The sequence below is a fragment of the Crassostrea angulata genome, chromosome 1 (assembly GCF_025612915.1).
Source record: "Crassostrea angulata isolate pt1a10 chromosome 1, ASM2561291v2, whole genome shotgun sequence".
In the NCBI taxonomy this organism is placed as follows: domain Eukaryota; kingdom Metazoa; phylum Mollusca; class Bivalvia; order Ostreida; family Ostreidae; genus Magallana; species Magallana angulata.
In genome coordinates, this window is record NC_069111.1 from 1659377 (window position 1) to 1678978 (window position 19602).

The 19602-nt window shown below is 37.8% G+C and overlaps 1 protein-coding gene across 16 annotated transcripts in view; it reads left to right on the top strand.

Moving 5' to 3' along the window:
- The first annotated feature begins 1270 nt into the window (after window positions 1-1270).
- The window catches only part of LOC128185627 (vinculin-like), a 28699-nt gene continuing 10367 nt past the window's right edge, over window positions 1271-19602 (top strand). For 4 of the 16 annotated variants that reach the window (XM_052855245.1, XM_052855262.1, XM_052855276.1 and 1 more), the window contains exons 1-19: window positions 1272-1492; window positions 7463-7570; window positions 10850-11021; window positions 11349-11494; window positions 12096-12264; window positions 12550-12701; window positions 12814-12886; window positions 13011-13159; window positions 13352-13544; window positions 14011-14156; window positions 14240-14332; window positions 14497-14566; window positions 14737-14888; window positions 15416-15593; window positions 16161-16358; window positions 16786-16803; window positions 17293-17384; window positions 17706-17811; window positions 18421-18567. In XM_052855245.1, the coding sequence (XP_052711205.1) occupies window positions 1436-1492; window positions 7463-7570; window positions 10850-11021; window positions 11349-11494; window positions 12096-12264; window positions 12550-12701; window positions 12814-12886; window positions 13011-13159; window positions 13352-13544; window positions 14011-14156; window positions 14240-14332; window positions 14497-14566; window positions 14737-14888; window positions 15416-15593; window positions 16161-16358; window positions 16786-16803; window positions 17293-17384; window positions 17706-17811; window positions 18421-18567 (2419 nt within the window). In that variant the 5' untranslated portion in view covers window positions 1272-1435. The other 12 variants (XM_052855283.1, XM_052855305.1, XM_052855320.1 and 9 more) reach the window with 7 other exon arrangements.

The window sequence follows — 19602 nt, forward strand, 5'->3', positions numbered from 1 at the left end:
AATTATTAAATTTTTACTTAAAAAATCTCGGATTTATGGTGGCATATCTCTGCCCCTTGTGTACAAGTTATTTTTCTATTAATTATGTCGACATGCAAGATAAATATGATGAAATGCAAGATAGTTATGTCAACATGCAACATAACTATGTTGACAATATTTTTGTTTAAAGTAGAATTATTTTCAAACCTTTTTATCATCGTCGACAAAAATGAAATCACAATCCAGAATTGACTCAAAATTAGTATGCATCAATAGAGCATAGTTTGGTTTTCTGCGGCAAGTACAGTATACTCTGTTCGGCGATCGAATCTAAATGGATCTTTTTTTCAATAGAGGAAAAAAATCAATACATGTATTTAATGAAGGTTTATCATTGATGCTTTGTGTGCTATAATTTATATGTATTATTAATTAACCGATGCGTGTTAAATTATATCTTATAAGACATTATAATGGTACGGGGAAATCGACAAGCCAAGAAAGTGTGCGCGTCCCTGTTCTCTCCCCTCCTCCTCCTTCTCAATGGATAAGGATTTTGAAGTTTAATTGACGGGAGTTGTGTGTGTGTTTCTCTTGTTGTGTTTTGTTTATTTATTTATTCATTCATCTTTTTTTGGCTGAACTAAAATATCACTAAAGTCTGTCAAGAATCAATTAAATTGAGCGTTCTGTGCAAAAACTTATTGATTAATTGAGTTAGTTATAGTGATTGATTGATTGATCGATCGATTTGTTTGAGATAATGAATGAAAGTGTGGATAAAATTTCACCGAAGTAATTGGTGCGTTGTTTTATCGCCTAAATTTTATGGTGAAATAAAATGTAAACGATTAGCGATCACCTTTTTAAAATTCAAAGTAAATTTTAAAAGTAAAACATTTACAAATATTTACAAGCCATTTCTAAATAAAAGAAAATCGATTAAATTATTTTACTTAATGTTTATTAATATTCCCAGAAAATTAAGAGTTAAGACTAGTTTTGTTCATATCTGAAATAATTTGATCCGACAGTTGACATATGATTAATTATAGTGAAATAAACAAATAAGCGCACCTGTTCCGGTTGACCTTGTTGATCAGGGGTCGACTTTCCAAATATGGTAATTAGCACGCGCCTTCTCAAGTTTCTATTCGCGTTTTTCAATAACTTAAAAACAATCTGATGCACAGAAAACTTTATATAGGTTCCTAATTATATTTTAAGTATACAATACCATACAGAAAAAGAATTTTTAAACATATATTGAAGGCCGCTTGAATACGAAACTAAGTCTACGAAGTGAAAGTTACTTCCGGATTTTCCAGAGTTTGGCTGTCGAATACTTGTGATTTAATTATTGCGATCCGAGGGCAGGACGGAAGTGTTTAAGTGATAAGTTTTCAGGCTGCATTTGTAGCTGGTTGTGTTTCTGGACTCGGGATTATTCAAGATGCCTGTGTTCCACACAAAAACCATAGAAAGCATTCTGGAGCCAGTGGCACAGCAGGTAGGTAAAGTTGTCTGCCCCTTGTATTTACATCTTCATATCTGTCATAGAATGAGATGTAGAAATTGTCGAGAAAACATTTATATTAAATTCACCTGGAATTAAATAAATCATGTAAAACAATTGTAAAGTCTTGGAAATTAAAAAAAAATCATGTTATCATGGTTATTTTCCAGCTGTTAGAAAAGTTGCAAAAAACATTAATGACAATGCCAATCTGATTAAAATACAGATCTCTACATAAGCGCACAGCTCTCTGCACTGTGCGCTTATGTAGAGATCTGTATTTTAATCAGATCGTGACAGTGGTACATTGTCATGATAATAAACATGTTTTCTTCTGAGTTCTCTATATTTTTGCACTTGAAAACAAAATTAAGTAGACAAATATATCGTGACAGCCCTCAATGCATAATGTCACAAACCACTTCATGTGCAAAGTACTTGTTGTCTAATTAAAACAATTAAAATTGTTGATATCCTCATTTATAAAATACTCGTCTTAAAATAATTAAGGTTTGTATTAAATGCAATAGAGAGTTCATAGATCAGTGAAAGAGACGAGAGAGTGAGAGAGAAAGGGAGAGAGAGATCCATCAAGTGATATATAGATTTCATAATAAATAAGAAGTGATACATATTATTTTGACCTATCACTATCTAACACATGATCACACAATCCACATAACCTATTATTACATAAATGTCAGATAAGCAGAGTTTTCCCACATAACACAGGTTTTTTTTATCCGACAAAGAAACCTGTAATATCTACGATCACTGATGCAGAAAGCCCTTCTCTTGCAACTGTTATGTTGCATTATGCTGTGTAAATTTTGGGTAATTTTGTAAATTATAACAATTGACAGATTTAAATGTGTGATTAGATTTAATGTAGGGTATTACTTTAACAAAGCAAAAAAGATGGGAGAGCAGAACAGATGTGTAGACAGTGATAATTAGATACAGTTGATTTTGGGAATAGGGAGGCTGAGTCACTTAGATGTCATTGTTATAAAAACTACAGCATGAGCTGTTGAATGGTCCATTAGCTGGGAGGGACATATTCTTGAAGATTGGCAAAATGATATTGACAAGGAAATGAACAATTCATTCTGACAGATGGATGAGCGTATCGGTGATGGCTTTTGATGCCCTGCTACTTGTTGCCGTGGGGCTGTGCCAATTGCTCTGAGTGACTAACTTCTCATGAATGAGATCACAATTAAGATTCTGTGATTCCTTCCAATTGTTTTTGATAAAAGAGTGTTATTACATCCTCATGAAGGGCATCAGCCTTCTCTTTACTGGAATAATGTTTGTTTGGCCCTACCACAGGGAGGATTTATCACCACACCAAGCAACATGTACACATGCTACTACTGTAGACAAAAAGTATACAATCATAGCAATATCTCATCAAAGCTTTATCAGTCAAAGATAAAAAAAACCCCACCAACTATTAGACCAATTGCATTATTGGGATTAACCCCAGTCAGCTGGGGCTAAGCCTATCCTATGTGGAGCTGGGGCTAAGCCTATCCTATGTGGAGCTGGGGCTAAGCCTATCCTATGTGGAATAAAATCAATCACAAGTAAATGTTCCTTATTTTTGTTCTGTCAAAAAATTGTTAGAAAGTATTAATGGCCTATTATGAGAAGTGATCAGATTAATATTTGTTTGAGCAAGCAAAACTGACAGTTGGTCATCCTCTTACCTCTCCCTTTCTAAATCTCTATGGATGGGGGGGGGGGGGGGGGGGTTTGGTTTATTGGTCAGGTTGTCTAGACAGCTCATCTTCATGTATAAGTAATCACAAACAAAAACCCACTGCATCCAGCAGATAGTGAAAGCTAATCACGAAGTAGCTTGTTCTTGTCTGGAAATAATTTTATTGGAAGGAGGTTTTAGTTTACAAATTTATGTGCAGTCTTCACAGAGCATGAAGCGTAAAAAGTTGACTAACTCACACCTGATGACATCTCATTTCTAAACAGGAATCGCATGATCTTACCTTGAAATGAGGGGGTGGGTGAAAAGGTCAAGGACAAATAAAAGCCAAAATAAAACTTTGTTAACTGTCTTAGAACAGGCGTAGGATTTATAATGTCTTATTTATAACTAAAAATGTACATGCAATCATGGACTCATTATTTAGCCAACGTAATTGGATTGATAGTGAAGTACATGTTACAGCTTTTTTTAATTATTTGCACTCATGCTAATAAGGAAGTGCTAAGTCATCACTCGGTAGCAACCTGTGGTACTAACACTCAGGGATGGTGATGGTATTGTAGTGGAGTACTTATATAAAACAGTTTATCAACATTCTTCCACATGCCGTCACTTTAAATTCCACACTCACAATCCCCCTCTGTTCAGTTTGGTATCTAGACCTGCTGAATATTTCATGAACAATATACCCCACTAAGAAAAGAAAAATGCGTCTTTATGCCCTGAACGCCGTAGCATGTGGAAGCTGAGTCAGTGCTCTACCTTCCTCTGTGGAGGGGGGTGAGATCTGATTGCTATAGTTTGTTAATGAATTAAGGGGTCACATTCCACTCGTTTGTGTAGTCTGACCTCATTAGACTTCCCGCAGGAGTCTAACACCCAAAGTGATAATTAAAGCATCAAGATTTGGAAAAAACAGCTACATGTACTTAGTATGATTCATACAGGCTCCCACATCTCTAGATCTTCCAGTAGTAATATTACACAGATGGTCAAATGTTTCCAGTGGAATGATCCAATGCTCTGAGGAATGTTGGCTCAGGATTGAATCTGATTCAACAGACTCTGACCAGTCATAAAGAAAAGGTCAAGGTCGTTTCTGCACTATTGGCAGCTGTCTGTGCAGATTTTTATATGATATCAATTGTCTATCTATTTATGAGTATCTATAGATCTGTGCTCAGTTTGAATAATATTGGGTCATTGATATACCATCTTCGCTAGCCAAGGGTTTTCGGTCCACTTTGCTCCCCATAAACCCTTGGCGGATTTCATTACGAAAACTCGGTGACAAGCTCCGTTTTATGATTGGCTGCAGCTGGGAGTAGCTGATCCAATCGCAGTGCTTGTAAATAAAAACTTTAAAAGAAAACACGTGTGTGATATTTGGTAAAACATTCGGTGCTTTTAACAAGTTGAGGCACAAGTTCTCGAGTACAGTGCCTCCCCAACGATGGTCTAACCAGATCGCTTTAAAAACCTACGTATTTTACTGGGATTATACATAGTTCTGCAAACTTGTCAATGCTCGCGTGATAGCATGGGAAGTAAACATGGCGAATGTAGAAGTTGCCTATCCTGTTAGTATATTCGTTCTTGCTTATGGTTATTGCTTTTAAAGGTTCAATGAGCTCTGTTTTATTTTATTTGTTTGGTTCGCATTATTCACGACAACGATACCTGGCTTTATGGCATGAAAGCTTTCATATAAATCGGCGACTTTTTCACTCCCGGTACAGATCCTTACAAAACACTATGAATAGAACATTCCGTGCTTTCCCATGGTTATAACTTAATTCGTATTTAATAGCATCGTTAATTATGTTCCGATATTCGGTAGTCAACATGTTTTCAAGTTGTATTAATGCCGTAGTGTATATAAAACCCGTTGTTTACTTCGATTAAAATGTAAATATGCAAGGGGCGCAACTCAAGTTGCTCGCTAGATAGCGCCACCACATCACCGAGTTTTCGTAATGAAATCCGCCAAGGGTTTATGGGGAGCAAAGTGGACCGAAAACCCTTGGCTGGCGAAGATGTTGATATACAGGAAGATACACATGTTTGTGTGGCATCATAACCTTTATGTTGATAAAGCTGAATCAGGAGGGTTTGGGAATTTGAAATATTTTGATAGTTGTTTTTTAGTTTGGATTGCAACTGTTTGGAGATAGGATTGATGTAGTGAGACAGTTGTGTATTCTGAGTGTAAGAACATGCTGTGTGTGATTCTGATTATGGGGGGGGGGGGGGGGTGTTGATAGCCCAGCTACAAGCCAAGTGTACAATGTGTAGGGAATGGGGGTGTGTGAGGGATCATGTACAGCACACACTCACAGATTTGGGGGAGGGGTCGGAAGGTGAGATGTGTGTATCTTAGTTTGGTACAGTAACACCCATTCAAGGGAAAGGTTTAGTATTTAATAATTTTGTGTGGGGTTCGGGGGTTGGGGTGTAACTATAGATGAGAACACTACACTAAGCTTAGTGAACACCACACATCCAGTGTGGGGGAGTGAGGGGGTGGGATGTGTGCTAGTCTGTTATAGAGCATTAGAAAACAGCCTAGTTTACTGTAAACCACACACTCAGGTGTAAGAGATATTGCTTTAGTATGAACCACACAGATCAACCACACAGTCAGATTTGCTGGTGTAATGGGGGAGGGGATGTAAGCAGTAGGGATGTAAGAGCAGGAGGATACAATGAAGCTTTGATAGTTTGCACTAAAAACCACAACATAACCATTAACAGTTAACCAGATGTGCATTCACTGATAGGCTGAGGAATTGTAATAGATACATGTAGGATGTAGCTAAAATATTTCAGCTGAAAAGGGTGTTGGATGGTAGTAGGGTGGATAGAAATAAGTGGAAGTGGGGGCGTCAACAGGAACATGGCCTGATATAGGGGGGTGTAGGAATCGGAAGCTGCTACAGGAGCACACACACCACATGTTGATGACCCGCTGTGTTTACACCTGGAATCTCTCAGACATCTCTGGTATTGTGTAGTTACAATGATTGTCATGTTCCTTGTGTTCCTGTCAGCATCACACAGTGTACACAACAGATGATGGAGACTGAAGGCAGAGAGAGAGAGAGAGAGACAGAGAGAGAGAGAGAGAGAGATTAGGAATTTTAAAACATATGATGGAGACTGAAGGCAGGAAGGGAAAGAGAGAAGAGAAAAAATGTAGATGAGGGCTTTGAAGAGACAATAAAAAAGATACTTGGTTGTCAAATGTTCATAAGAGAGGGTGAGAGAGTGAGAGATTAAAGTGAGCTTTAGGTATTAACATTTCACTCTGTGATTGATCCAGTTAATCTGGTGATTTGGTGATTAGCTTTTGAAGTGCCTGCCTTGATTTCTTAAGAAGAATCAGTGCATTGGGTGATTTATCTCCCTTTCATTAAGGATTAACATTATTGGTAATTCCTGTAATCAGTGATATAACATCAGAAGGAGAGAATGAATACTGCTGACATGCCTAATCTGAAATTAATCGGAATTAATAAGTAAAACCAGTGGAACTATTGGGAGAGCAACAATAATGTTACAGCAGTATCAATAGTGCTCTATGTACAATAGCATTCAAAGTGTTCATAAAAAAGTCTCTCAGGAAGCTTGTAACAATTATTGTTCAGTGGCTAGATGCCTCATCTATCAGATATGGTTGAAGTTTTTGTAATGCGTTTACATGTAATTTTGCTGTGAATGCTGCAGTAATCAAAATCAAATCATGTTTATTTTTAAATTCAGACATTTGGTGACTTTATCAGGGAATGACAGTTAACTCAGTCATTACTAGCATTATATAAGTAGAGAATCTTCCAGCTCTGCTAACTAGTACAAGCAAATTGTTGGGTCCCTGGTATCCTGTTCATCTGTCATCTGTCTGTTCTATCAAACTCTCAATCCATATTTGTTTCATATCTGTTCCATAACATTTACAAGAAAAAGAAAAAAGGAACGGGATCCATACCTTTCAGAAAGATTGTCCATGATCTAATGGTGCATTATGACCTTGTTTTGATATCAATGCAAAAGGTCAAGGTTACATCATCAAAAACTGCATGGGTTATTACTCCATCTTGTGCAAATGATATTGGTCCATCATGAACAGTTCTAATTCTAGTTGTATAACTATACAGTACAATGTATGAAGTTTTTCCTGTATCTGTGTTTGTGAGATTTTACATAACCCTGTATCTAACTTTGTGTGTGTGTTTTAGGTGTCCAGACTGGTCATTCTCCATGAAGAGGCTGAGGATGGGAACGCCATGCCGGACCTGGCCCGCCCCGTACAGACGGTCAAACTGGCGGTCGACAACCTGGTCAAGGTCAGTCTCTCTTACAGCAGCGCCTAGTACGGTAGTCGTCATCATTTACCTGCTACTTTGTGTCGGGTTATCAAGGTGTTGTAATAGACAGGTCTCTCAGTAGGGTCATTTATTAATAAAAATTAATTTTGTATTTAAAAATATTTTTTAAAGCAATTAATATAAAACATTTATATATTGATTTAGAACATAAGTCTTTGGTAGGTAAAAAAGTGAAATAAGTTTGGAATCTTTGGAACAAATTTTAGTCTGTTGGTTAATACTGTGTACAGGGAATTAAAATTCGTTACTGTTTCCTCTTATAGAAATAACATCACATTTCCTGATGTGCATGAGCAGTTTTCTGCAGAATTGATACCCTCAGAGTCTGTATAATATATATTGAGATAAACTTGTCTCTTACAATTTTGATTGTTTAGGAGGGGAGGTGGGGGGTTCCAGTAACACGAATCTTCTGTGGCCTGCAGATATGGTGCAGGTGATGATATCTGAGTAATATTGATACTGCATTGGTCTGCATACATAATTACATTGTTCCTTTGTTTGATGTTAATCACTCAGAGACATCGATGACTAATGCATCAGTTAAAGGCGGAGGTCAGACCTGTAAAGTTAGGGGGAATCATGTCTGTGTAGAAGGGGCATTGTTTGGGGTGTATGTGTGTGTGTTTGATGGGAGGGATTATTAAAGCAGTGTACAATATACACATGTACAAATACTGTATACATCCCCCCACCCCCAATATATTTGCCCCTTTTCAGCAGGTGATTTTAAAACTGGGCGATTTTCAATGTCTCATATTATATCTCTTTAAACTCAACTGTGTCTGGGTGAATTCAAGACAGGGCGAAATTGTTTGCAAGTGTAGAAGGACGAAAATTACACGGGTCGAAATAACACTGTATACATTTACTGTACATATTAATGATGAAGAGTATGATCAGTGTATGAATGAAATTCCACCTCAGCAGGGAGGGGTGATGGGGTTTTGATAAAATGTGTGAGCAGATAGGGCTAGTCATATAAGATGTTCTCAGTTGTAGTGGGCACTGGGAGGGAGGTAGGGGGGAATTAATGATTTCATCACAATCAACCAGGGTTTGTAACACTTACTGAGAGGATGAAGGAGTTAGAAAGAGAAATGGGTTTGTGAGCAGTATACAATTCTGCCTAATAATGATTAATTAAAGAGAAAGCAAACAAATGAGATATTTAGAGCATTTATACTTGTTTTAGTCATCAATTCACAGTTGTGGAGGTTGGGGTATAGAAAGCCTAAGTCCTCAAAATATACTGGTAGTGTATATTAACACACATTCCAAACTCTGGGAGTTTTTAAGTGCAGCATGCTACGCTATATTTAGGTTCTGTACTGTATTTAGGTTTTTCTGAGTACTTGAGATTTGTTTAAACATTCCATTGATCTATAAGTGGACTGATTGAATGACTTCCGTCCTGATGCGGGGGTTCTTCCTGGCTTTCTGTCCTGGTCCTGGTATTGTTTGCTGTGTTGACAAAGATTCAAATTCTAAAACAAACGTAAGAAGGTGGCTCTCACAAACAGCCCTCTTACCACCAAGGACCTATTAGTGGGATTTCTTAAAAATAATGTATATGTAAATAAATTTCCTTGTTTGCTATATTTGGTGGTTTTATGAGTAGGAAGTTTATGTAATGTTAAGGGACCTCTAAATCATGTCCTGTCTTGTAATTTAAAAACACAGAGTTTGTATTATCCCTAAACATGCTAAATAAGATCTAAAATTACTTCAAGGGAAATGTTTAAATGAGACAACACTATAATCTGTCTTTGAATTTTATAATTTCTATGAAATTAAATAAATTTAAAATGTGCTTTCTGGATCTCACAGATATTGAAGAATGACGTAGTCAAAAGGCACTTGTGTAAATAGATGACAGGGGTGAGGACATAGATTTGGGTGTACCAAAAGCATTTTTTCATATTTTGAGAGAACAAAATCACAGTCATAAAAAAATGTAAATTCATGGTCATTCTTATTGAAGTGACAGGTATATTCAAGGTCATTCTGAAAGCTTAAAGCTGACATGAATTCATAAAAGCATTTGGTTGCCATATTATTTTCGATCGCTCCTCTACTGCCACTGGGGTATATATACCGGTTGAGAAAGTTACGGTCAGTTTCTTTCCGATCGAGGCATTCACGTTGCACGGACTTCAAAATGCATAAACTACACACTGTAGTAAAATGTAGTAATAAAGAATAAAGAAAACAACAATCAATGAAATACAAGATATATTTATTCTTTGAAAGGATTTCCAAGTTATCTGTATTATTTTGCTCAGACTGTGCTGCCTTACTTCGCATGCACATCGAACATGTGTGTCGTTCATACAGAGTGCATAACGTCTGCATCTTCTTGAAAACCCCAGCGACACTACATCCAACACAGTAGCTAAATGATAGTAAATCCAAGAAAGTAACAACGTTTCCATCCGAAATTCCTGAATGCGGTGAAGCATGAATAGTATTCTCGGCCTTATATAGGGGGTGTGTAGCGATGAACAGAACAATAGAAATCGACAACTAATATGGCGGTAGGCGGAGAAAAAAGGGAAATAATGCGTATTTATGAATTCATGTCAGCTTTAAGGTCAAATGATTAGTTTTGATTCAATTTCCTTTCTCCCAACAGAATATATTGACATTGAAAGCTACCTCAAACAATTCTAACATCAGTTTATTATGTCTGTATTGTGTCTTCACCTTTTGTGAAAGAGAAAACATGTTTTTGATTTTTATATGTAAAAAATTAGTCTAAACTAATTAATGTGAGGATAATGTAAAACCAAACAAATTCTCCAGCAATGGCATGTTTGTCGGGTACATATTCAGGGTTTTAGATGATGCAAATGGATCGATAGTGTAATATGACTTTTGGTCTTTATATTGTAAATATAGCTGATGTCAGTGTACATGATACATATGGGGAAGACTGAGGGCTATTCAGATAAAATCAACCTAAAGATACATTTAAGTGAATTTCAAACCATATGTATTCATGTTTGATTCATGGGTTAGGCCCCTTTCTGGGTTGGAGGTGGTAAAGTGTTCCATAGCTGAGTTTCTTTTCAAGATATATTAAGGAAAGAGTTTAATATCGTAAGTTTCAAAGTATGGTTGACTTTTTTTGGTATTGTAGATGAGATAAAATAAACATGTAGTTTGTTTTGATGTATATTTGCATTACTTTGATGTGTACCTTGGTTGTTCACCTTTATCTATTTAATTATACAGGTGGGATATGACACAATTAATAGCAGTGAGGACCAGATTCTTAAGCAGGATATGCCCCCCGCCCTCAATCGTGTGGAGGAGGCGTCCCTGCTGCTCCTCCAGGCCTCGGAGATGTTGAGGGCAGACCCTTACTCTGCCCCCGCAAGGAAGAAGCTCATTGAGGGCTCCAGAGGTAAGTAAACCATCTGTCAACATCTACATTTATCTTTACAGTCTCCCAATTTTAACTTCTCAATGTATAATGGAGATAAATGTTCTGCCTGTCAGCATCTACAGGTTTGATTTTTTTTCCAACAACACATTTCGTGTTTATGCTTTTTTAAAGTATAGCCTCATTCCTCCATTATTTAATTTTTTTAATGAAATGTGTAAAATCATACTAGGTCATTAAAGTCAAGAGGGTTACCTATATTAGTGTAGTGATTGTTGTGTTTGTTTTGTAGGCATCCTCCAGGGGACCTCTTCCCTACTGTATTTGATTGCTGTGTTTGTTTTGTAGGCATCCTCCAGGGGACCTCCTCTCTGTTGCTGGCCTTTGATGAGTCTGAGGTCAGGAAGATCATCCGTGTGTGTAAGAATGTGCTGGAGTACCTGGCTATCACAGAGGTGGTGGAGAGGATGGAAGATCTGGTCACCTATGTCAGGGTAAGAGTGATGGAAGATCTAGTCAACTATGTCAGGGTAAGAGTGATGGAAGATCTAGTCACCTATGCCAGGGTAAGAGTGATGGAAGATCTAGTCACCTATGTCAGGGTAAGAGTGATGGAAGATCTGGTCACCTATGTCAGGGTAAGAATGATGGAAGATCTAGTCACCTATGCCAGGGTAAGAGTGATGGAAGATCTAGTCACCTATGCCAGGGTAAGAATGATGGAAGATCTAGTCACCTATGCCAGGGTAAGAGTGATGGAAGATCTGGTCACCTATGTCAGGGTAAGAGTGATCATCTTCTACCATGGCAAGGCAGATTTGATCCTATATCTAGGTCATATTGTAGATTTGATCCTATTTCTAGGTCATATTGTAGATTTGATCCTATTTCTAGGTCATATTGTAGATTTGATCTTATTTCTAGGTCAAATTGTTGATTTGATCCTATTTCTAGATCATATTGTAGATTTTATCCTATGTCTAGGTCAAATCGTAGATCTGATCCTATGTTAAGTCATAAAGCACATTTGAATCCATGTCATGGTCAGTTGGTAAGTTAGATCCCATGTCAACTTGCCCTATATCTGTTTTTCAGAACCTGACCCCAGTACTGACCCGCATGACAAAGGAAGTGGACGCCAGGGAGAAGGAGCTGACCCACCAGGTTCACCGGGAGATGCTGGTCCGGTCCCTGGAACAGGTGAAAAACCTCACACCTGTACTGATCAGTGGCATCAAAACCTTCATCACAGTCAAGGACTCAGGTGAGTGTCAATCAGACAAGGTCTCAGGTAAGACCCTGTGTGGTCAGTAACTCAGACGGAACTCAGGTGTTGGAAAAGTGAGTCACGATTGGAATGATAATCAGTGGTCAATCACTCAAAGAGAGGTTCAGGTGAGAGTTAAAGCCTTTACTCAGTCAAGGAGCTAGGAAATAGTTGCACTAATTAATTACTCAAACTAAATTTCAATCATTTGTTAGTACATATATCTTTAGTATCATAAGTCTGTTGACTATGATAATAGTCTCTATGCTTTATATTATACAGGTAAGAACCCCCAGGACACCCAGGCCAACAGAGATTACCTGGTGAGGAAGATGTCGGATGAGATCCACGAGATAATCCGCGTGCTACAGCTGACGACGTACGACGAGGAGGAATGGGACGCAGATGACATCACCGTCATGAAGAAGGCCCAGGTCTGTAACGCAACGGGAGATCTCGCGTTATTTAGAATGATTAGAATGTTCATGTACATGTACTTGAAGCAGCATTTTTAATAACCTGCACTATTTGATTTTCTGGTTACAGAGTGGTATTGAACAGAAGATGAAGCAGGCCACTGATTGGCTACAAGATCCAGCCGCTCTGATTGGTAGTTTGGGTAGGTCAAAGTTCAAGATTTGCTTTTGAAACTAAACTGCATTTAATTTACATTTTATAAAGGATTATTATCATACAACATTCTTATTAATGTTGATAGTTCATGTGCAGTGTTTTTATTGTAGGAGATAAAGCCCTTCACCAGGTGTTGGACGATGCCAGGAAGATCGCAGAAAGATGTACCAACCCAGCCGACCGGGATCAAATCCTCAAGACGGTGGGAGACATTGAGTCAATGGTGGATGCCCTGTGTGAGCTGAGACAGCTCGGAAAGGTTCGTAAAGACAAGGCTTGTCAACTTGTCAACCTTACATTTTGTAGCAAAAAAATATTGCATGCTGTTTGTAAAGGTTCATCTCTTCACTCCATGTCATCAATACTTTCTGATACTGTGTTTTACAGCTTGATAGGGATTATAATTTATCATTACATGAGTGATAAGATGGTATTTTCCTTCACATGACAGGGGGATTCCCCACAAGCCATGTCATTGGCCCGAGAAATCCAGAAGAAGCTGGGAGATCTCCAGAACATGACCAATGTAGCCATTGCCAACACGGAGCGGAGTGGGATCCGTCGCCCTGCTCCCACAGTGGACGGCAAAGTAGAACAGGCCCGGACATGGCTGGCCAACCCTGGGATGGACGACAAAGGACTAGGTCAGAGCCCCTGATTGGCTGTCTGTTAAAGAACCATATAAATAGCTACCAAATTTATAGCTACCAATTTATTAGTTAGTAGATCAATACCAACCAATATTATAGGTACCAAATTGATACCTTTCAAATATAAAAGAGTATAAACAAGGTTGAGGTAATATTCATTTTTTCAACCTCAACCCCTGCCCGAGTTTAAGATTGGTGGCTACTGTATTATATATATTTCTTTTAGATGTATTTTTGTATCTTTGATCACCAGAATAGGCTGATTTGTTGTCAAAAATATTTATAACATTATAACAGATATTAACTGTTAAATTATCTTGAAGTTATTGAAGATTATTGAAATGTTTACAAATGAACACAAGAGCAGCATGTTCCACAGTATCTGAGTCCTATTCACCTTGCTTGTGTACTTGAGTTTCTGAGTTCCTTAGTTCTACTTTTGCTTGTGTACCTACTACAGGTGAGCAGGCCACTCGTCTGGTCGTGTCGGAGGGGAGGAAGATCGCCAACTCTTGTCCCGAGCCCATGAGGAAGGAACTATTACGTTTGTGTGACGAGACTGAGATACTGACCAATCAGCTGGCAGATCTCATTAGGAATGGGCAGGTAATGGTGAACATCATCCAATCAGCTGCCATGTATTACGACTCTTTGGGACTCATTTCTTATGTTGGCTATTGTGATTTTAGGGAAATTCGCCTCAAGCCCGAGCCATAGCCAATCATTTGTCAGAGAAGCTGTTCCAGTTGAAAAATAAAATCAAAGAGGCCCTCATTAACCAGGTATATATCTCACTGAAGAGTTCCTATAAATCAGTCTATTGATTACCAGTACTGATATTAATGATATCAGTTCATTTATCATCATTGATCATAAAAAGTGTTTTTCATAGGGAAAAACCTGTATTGTTGGTACACAATAGATAATTAGGCGACTTATTTTGTAGGTGGCTGAGGATTTCATCGACATCTCTACTCCTCTTAAACATCTCAGTGAGGCATCCATTGTTCCTATCGGTAAGTGTGTTTATCACTTATTTTGTGTTTCATCCTCTATGAGTTACATATATTTTCATTTACTGTAGTAGTGTATAATGTTTTCTTGATAAAATTTGTTGTAAACAGCAATGTTGTATTGTGTAAATATTTGTGATTTCTGGCAATAATTACCGCCCTTTGTATAACAGGTACTCCAGGTAGAGACCAGAACTTTGCAGAAAAATCTCAGAATTTTGAGGGACATGCAAATAAACTTGCTGACACAGCAAAAATGGTGGCCACTGCTGGAGGATGTCGCAACAAGAAAACGGTCGAGGAGATCTTCAAAACCTCGGCTCAGGTGAGATTTACATCATACAGAACTCTGAGGAGGCTTTAACTGAGACCATATTTCAAAATTGTTTGTCCACCCTCCCCTGACAGAAGTAAAAAAAGTAGAGTACCCAACTCAGCCTGAATAACCAATGTTTAGAGACGGAGTTGGGTGAGGGCAAACAACTTTTAAAAGGTGGTCTCAAAGGGTGGACAATTCTGTTGAGAAACTGTTTTAAGTGGAAATATGATTAGTCCTACAGTGATAAGATGGAATGTAACACTTAGTCTAGATAAGATATATGAAGCTTCATTGAGAAATATTTCAAGTTCATGTAGATGAATGAGAAGCAATGTACTTGAAAGTTACCTGGTATATGAAAATGAAGTAATCAATCACTACTAGTTCATAGTTTGTCATGAATTCAGCTTAAGCAGGAAAAATTGTGTCATTATTTTCTTGGTTGATTTCTTTCTTATAGAATCTTAGATTTACTATACCATCATTCTCCTAAGACTTTGTTTCATTGACCTTCACTATTTCTCCCTCCCTAGGTGGATGACCTGACCCCCCAGGTAACCACAGCAGCCAAGATTGTGTTCCAGGACCCCGGGAACCAAGCAGCCCAGGAGCACTTTGACCTGATGAAGAAGCGCTGGATGGACAACATGGAGAGACTTCGGGGACTGGTGGACGAGGCGGTCGACTCATCGGCCCTCATCAAGGCTGAGGGTAGGTGTCATTATTAGCTTAGTGCCCATAATGTAGCCTATTATATATACCTCTACCCTGCCCTCATCAAGGCTTAGGATGGGTGGGTAAGGTCAGACACTAAGTGCCCACTACAAGATATACCCCTCCCTCTTCCCAGTTCCTCATCAAGGCTGAGGGTGGATATAATCAGTCAGAGCACATAATTTAGTGAACAAATGTGACCACATTATACAGTAGATCTACAAGGCCTCAGATATAATTATTCCCCAACCTCCTCCCTCAAAGGGAAGCGTTGTTATAAATTAAGGCTAAAGACCGATGATCTCATTACATCTGTCCTGCCAAGAACATACCTACTGGTATGTCATTTGTAACATTTCCACAAGGTACAGCTAAAACACTTTTATTGTGATGTCTCTGTATATGCTAGCAGGAAAATCAGCTAACTGAGTGTTGTGTTTCCGAAAATCTCAGTAAAGATTTAGTGACACTGTGTTTATTACAGAGAAGACGATTCTGTAATGTATTCTATCCCCTTCTTTCTGCTGCTCATAAAGATTTTGTGACACTTTGTATGTATTACAGAGGAGGGGATTATGCGGGACACAGAGAGAGTGGAGGATGCTATACAGATGAAGGACCCCCCTCGTATCGGGGCCCACGCCTCAAACATTGCGCGGCGAGCAAACCGTGTCCTGCAGGTGGCGCAACAGGAGGCGGAGAATAGCGAGGACCCAAAATATGTGGACCACGTCAACCAGGCGGCCTCTAATCTACGCGCAAGTAAGGAGTTACATCCCTATCATTATTGTTAAACTAGACTAGTCAGTTACGCAGCATTTGATATAATTGTATCATAATGATAAAATGTTGATGATCGAAATGTTATAATTTGAAAGCTTTTATTCTGTTTCGTCATGGTGATCAGATTTTGCAAACTTATACAGTAAAACATGGTTATAGCGAACACGCTTTTAATGAATTGATGCTTACAGCGAAGTTATTTTCATTCCCTGAGACTTCATTACATGTTGTAAACTTGATGGATATAACGAATTACGCATATAACGAATTAAAATCGTCCGTCCCTGGGACTTTGTTATAAGCGTGTTTTACTGTACTGTGTCAAGGGCTGTTTTTAAAAATAAGGGATTGATTAATTTTACATATTATTTATTTAAATTTTCTAAATTGATTTGTATCTGCACAGATTTAGGTGTGGTAGAATGTAGGTATCGGTTTAATTCACTCTTTATTCTGCTTGCTAACAACTTGCAATGTTTCTAATGATAACAACTGGTTAACTATAAAGGAAATCAGAATTATTGTTATCTTTTGATATGTTTACAATCAAAGAACACTGAGTAATTGTTAACATTTAATATTAAAGACTCTTGCTAACTGTAAAATTCTGTCATCATAAACAAGAATGGCCGATTACGGTACTAAGGTTTACTAAACAGCTGTTTTGAAAAACTGTAATCCAAATTATTGTTTTATAGTTTTTGTCTCTATCATTATGAGAAAAGAGAGTACCAGTACCGGAATATTATTTCTGTGCTATATAAACTATAAAGTCGATCAGCAATCAAGTACTAACTAGTACATGCGATGACTTGTACATTTACCAGTAGTCAGTCTATAGTTATACATTGGTGCCTTAGTGACTTATAGAACTGTAGCCCGGTACTAACTGTCTGTTCTCTGTTGATTCCAGCCATTGCCCCCATGGTACAAGGAGCCAAAGGAGTCTCCATGAATCCAGCAGACACAAACGCCCAGCAGAACTGGAGGAAAGCCAATCAAACTGTACGTAACATTCCATCGTACCCAATCAGAGTGTACCTAACATTTATTGTTCTGTCTCATCCAATCAGAGTACGTGTGTAATATTATGAATCTCTTTGATATCAACATAAAATCTACACTGGAATAATAAGTGATTAATTACATATAATTTTGTAACTTCTAAAGTCATCATTTATCTTTGCATTTCTAAAAACTAAACTCAAAATGATTTGAATGGCTTCCCAAACATTAAATTATGTACTTGTATTAATAATAGTAAAACTGTCCAATTTTTTCTAACACTTATAAACATACTTGTAATGGCCGTTGTTTTGTGTGTAGCTGATTGATGCTGTCCGTGATGTGAGGGGAGCGGTTACCGTGGATGCTGGAGTTGACCAGTTTCCCCCACCCCCTCCCCCAGACCTGTCCGAACTCAAAATATCAGGTATGTCTGTAATCATTGCTTATAGTGTAGATAAACCAATGTTTTATACAAGCTTGATATAGTAGGCTTCTGATTATAATGGTACAGTTATTTACAATATTGGCATGTAGAACTCTGTTTGTATTAGGATCCTTTCAAATATTCGATATTAGGTGTATGGGATGTATATAACATGTAATTGATCTTGGAGTTAAAGGTAAATTATATTTATAATAGATTGAATATGTGTAGTTTATATGAATTTTTGATATAGATGTATGTACATTGTATTGTGAAATTGTATGTATAGATATTTAAAAAAAGAATTTATACATTAGATTATACTACTTTGTATACATGTATCTCTTGTAAAATATTGTAGTTTTAACATTCTAAGTTACTACATGTATTCTTTGTCATACATTGTGTATCATAATAATCCTAGAAATGCCATACAAAATCCATCAAGATTACATCTATTTATGAAATTGTCAGAAAATACTATACCCGAATTAGTAGAGCTCCATGTTTCCATTGTTATAACGACCTCTTGCTTTGTAGAAACCAGTAACTAGCTGCGCTTTAGAAACCAGTAACTGTTGTAACCCTATTGTTGACATTTTTACGTAGACTTGTATGGCCCCCCTCGGTGGGAGCCGATCACCCCCAGCCGAGCCCGGCCTCAGGCTGCGCCTGTCCCGGTCAGTCCGCGACCCCCCAGGGCTCCAGTCTTCTCCCCCCACAGTGACCCTCACTATAGAAATGTGAACACTAGAGGTAGATGGCTTCCCAGCATGCCGTTCTGTGCTTGGTGGATTGGAGTGTTCTCCCGCCTCTAAAAATTGATGCATGAACATTTGGTTCACAAGATAAAATAGCGATAGGGAAAGTCCGATAAACAGATATTAACTTCTTTTATAGTTAAACTAATTAATGGCCAGAGGCTTACAAAATAAGAGATGAGCAATGTATTCCTCCAAAGCATTCCGAAACATTTTTGGAAGTTCCTACTTTGTGAGTGGTTCTGATAGAGATAAATAAGACACAATTCTAAGTGATATTGTTAACATCATTAGATAACATACACTTATTTCATATTGCCCTTTAATAATGAAATAAAAACAGATCTGGAATATTAGTTTCCATTCCTATCAAGATGTATTCAGATATATGCTACATTAGTATCACCATACCTTTTAGAGTGGACAAAAAAACCCAACTTGAAAAATGTTGATACTCGATATTCTATGCATAGTAATTTATATTCTAGATTGCAGCTCAATTAGGCATGTGTAGCAGCATATGTTCGGATCCTCTTTGAGGATTTAGAGAAATATTTGCCCAATTTTTCTGTCACTGTCTGTTTTTTAATGTGAGACCTTGTGTGTGTTTGTGGGGTATTGTTAGATGTACCTTGTGTCTGTATGTATGTATGTTGCTGTACATGTGTATCTTAGTGTGTTGTTGTGTGTCCGTTGTATGTTAGTGGGGTATTGTTAGATCTACTGATGTTGTGTTTTACAGACAGTGAGCCTGAGCCCCCAGAGGAAACTCCCCCTGCATGTAAGACTGAGCACCGTGTTATACCACCCTATTACCACACTCCTCCCACTAACACATCAGCTGTGGTTTATGTCAATGTTTAGGAACTGTTCTTTATGTCTTATCAATTAAGTTTGCTCTGATCTTATAACATGACAACACTTTATAGTTTTTTGAATGGAGAGCAATGTGAAAAGTTTTGATTACAGTAAAGGTAAAACTTGAATTTGTGAGACATTGTTGACTTTCTCCAGGTAGTTCGGAGTAATT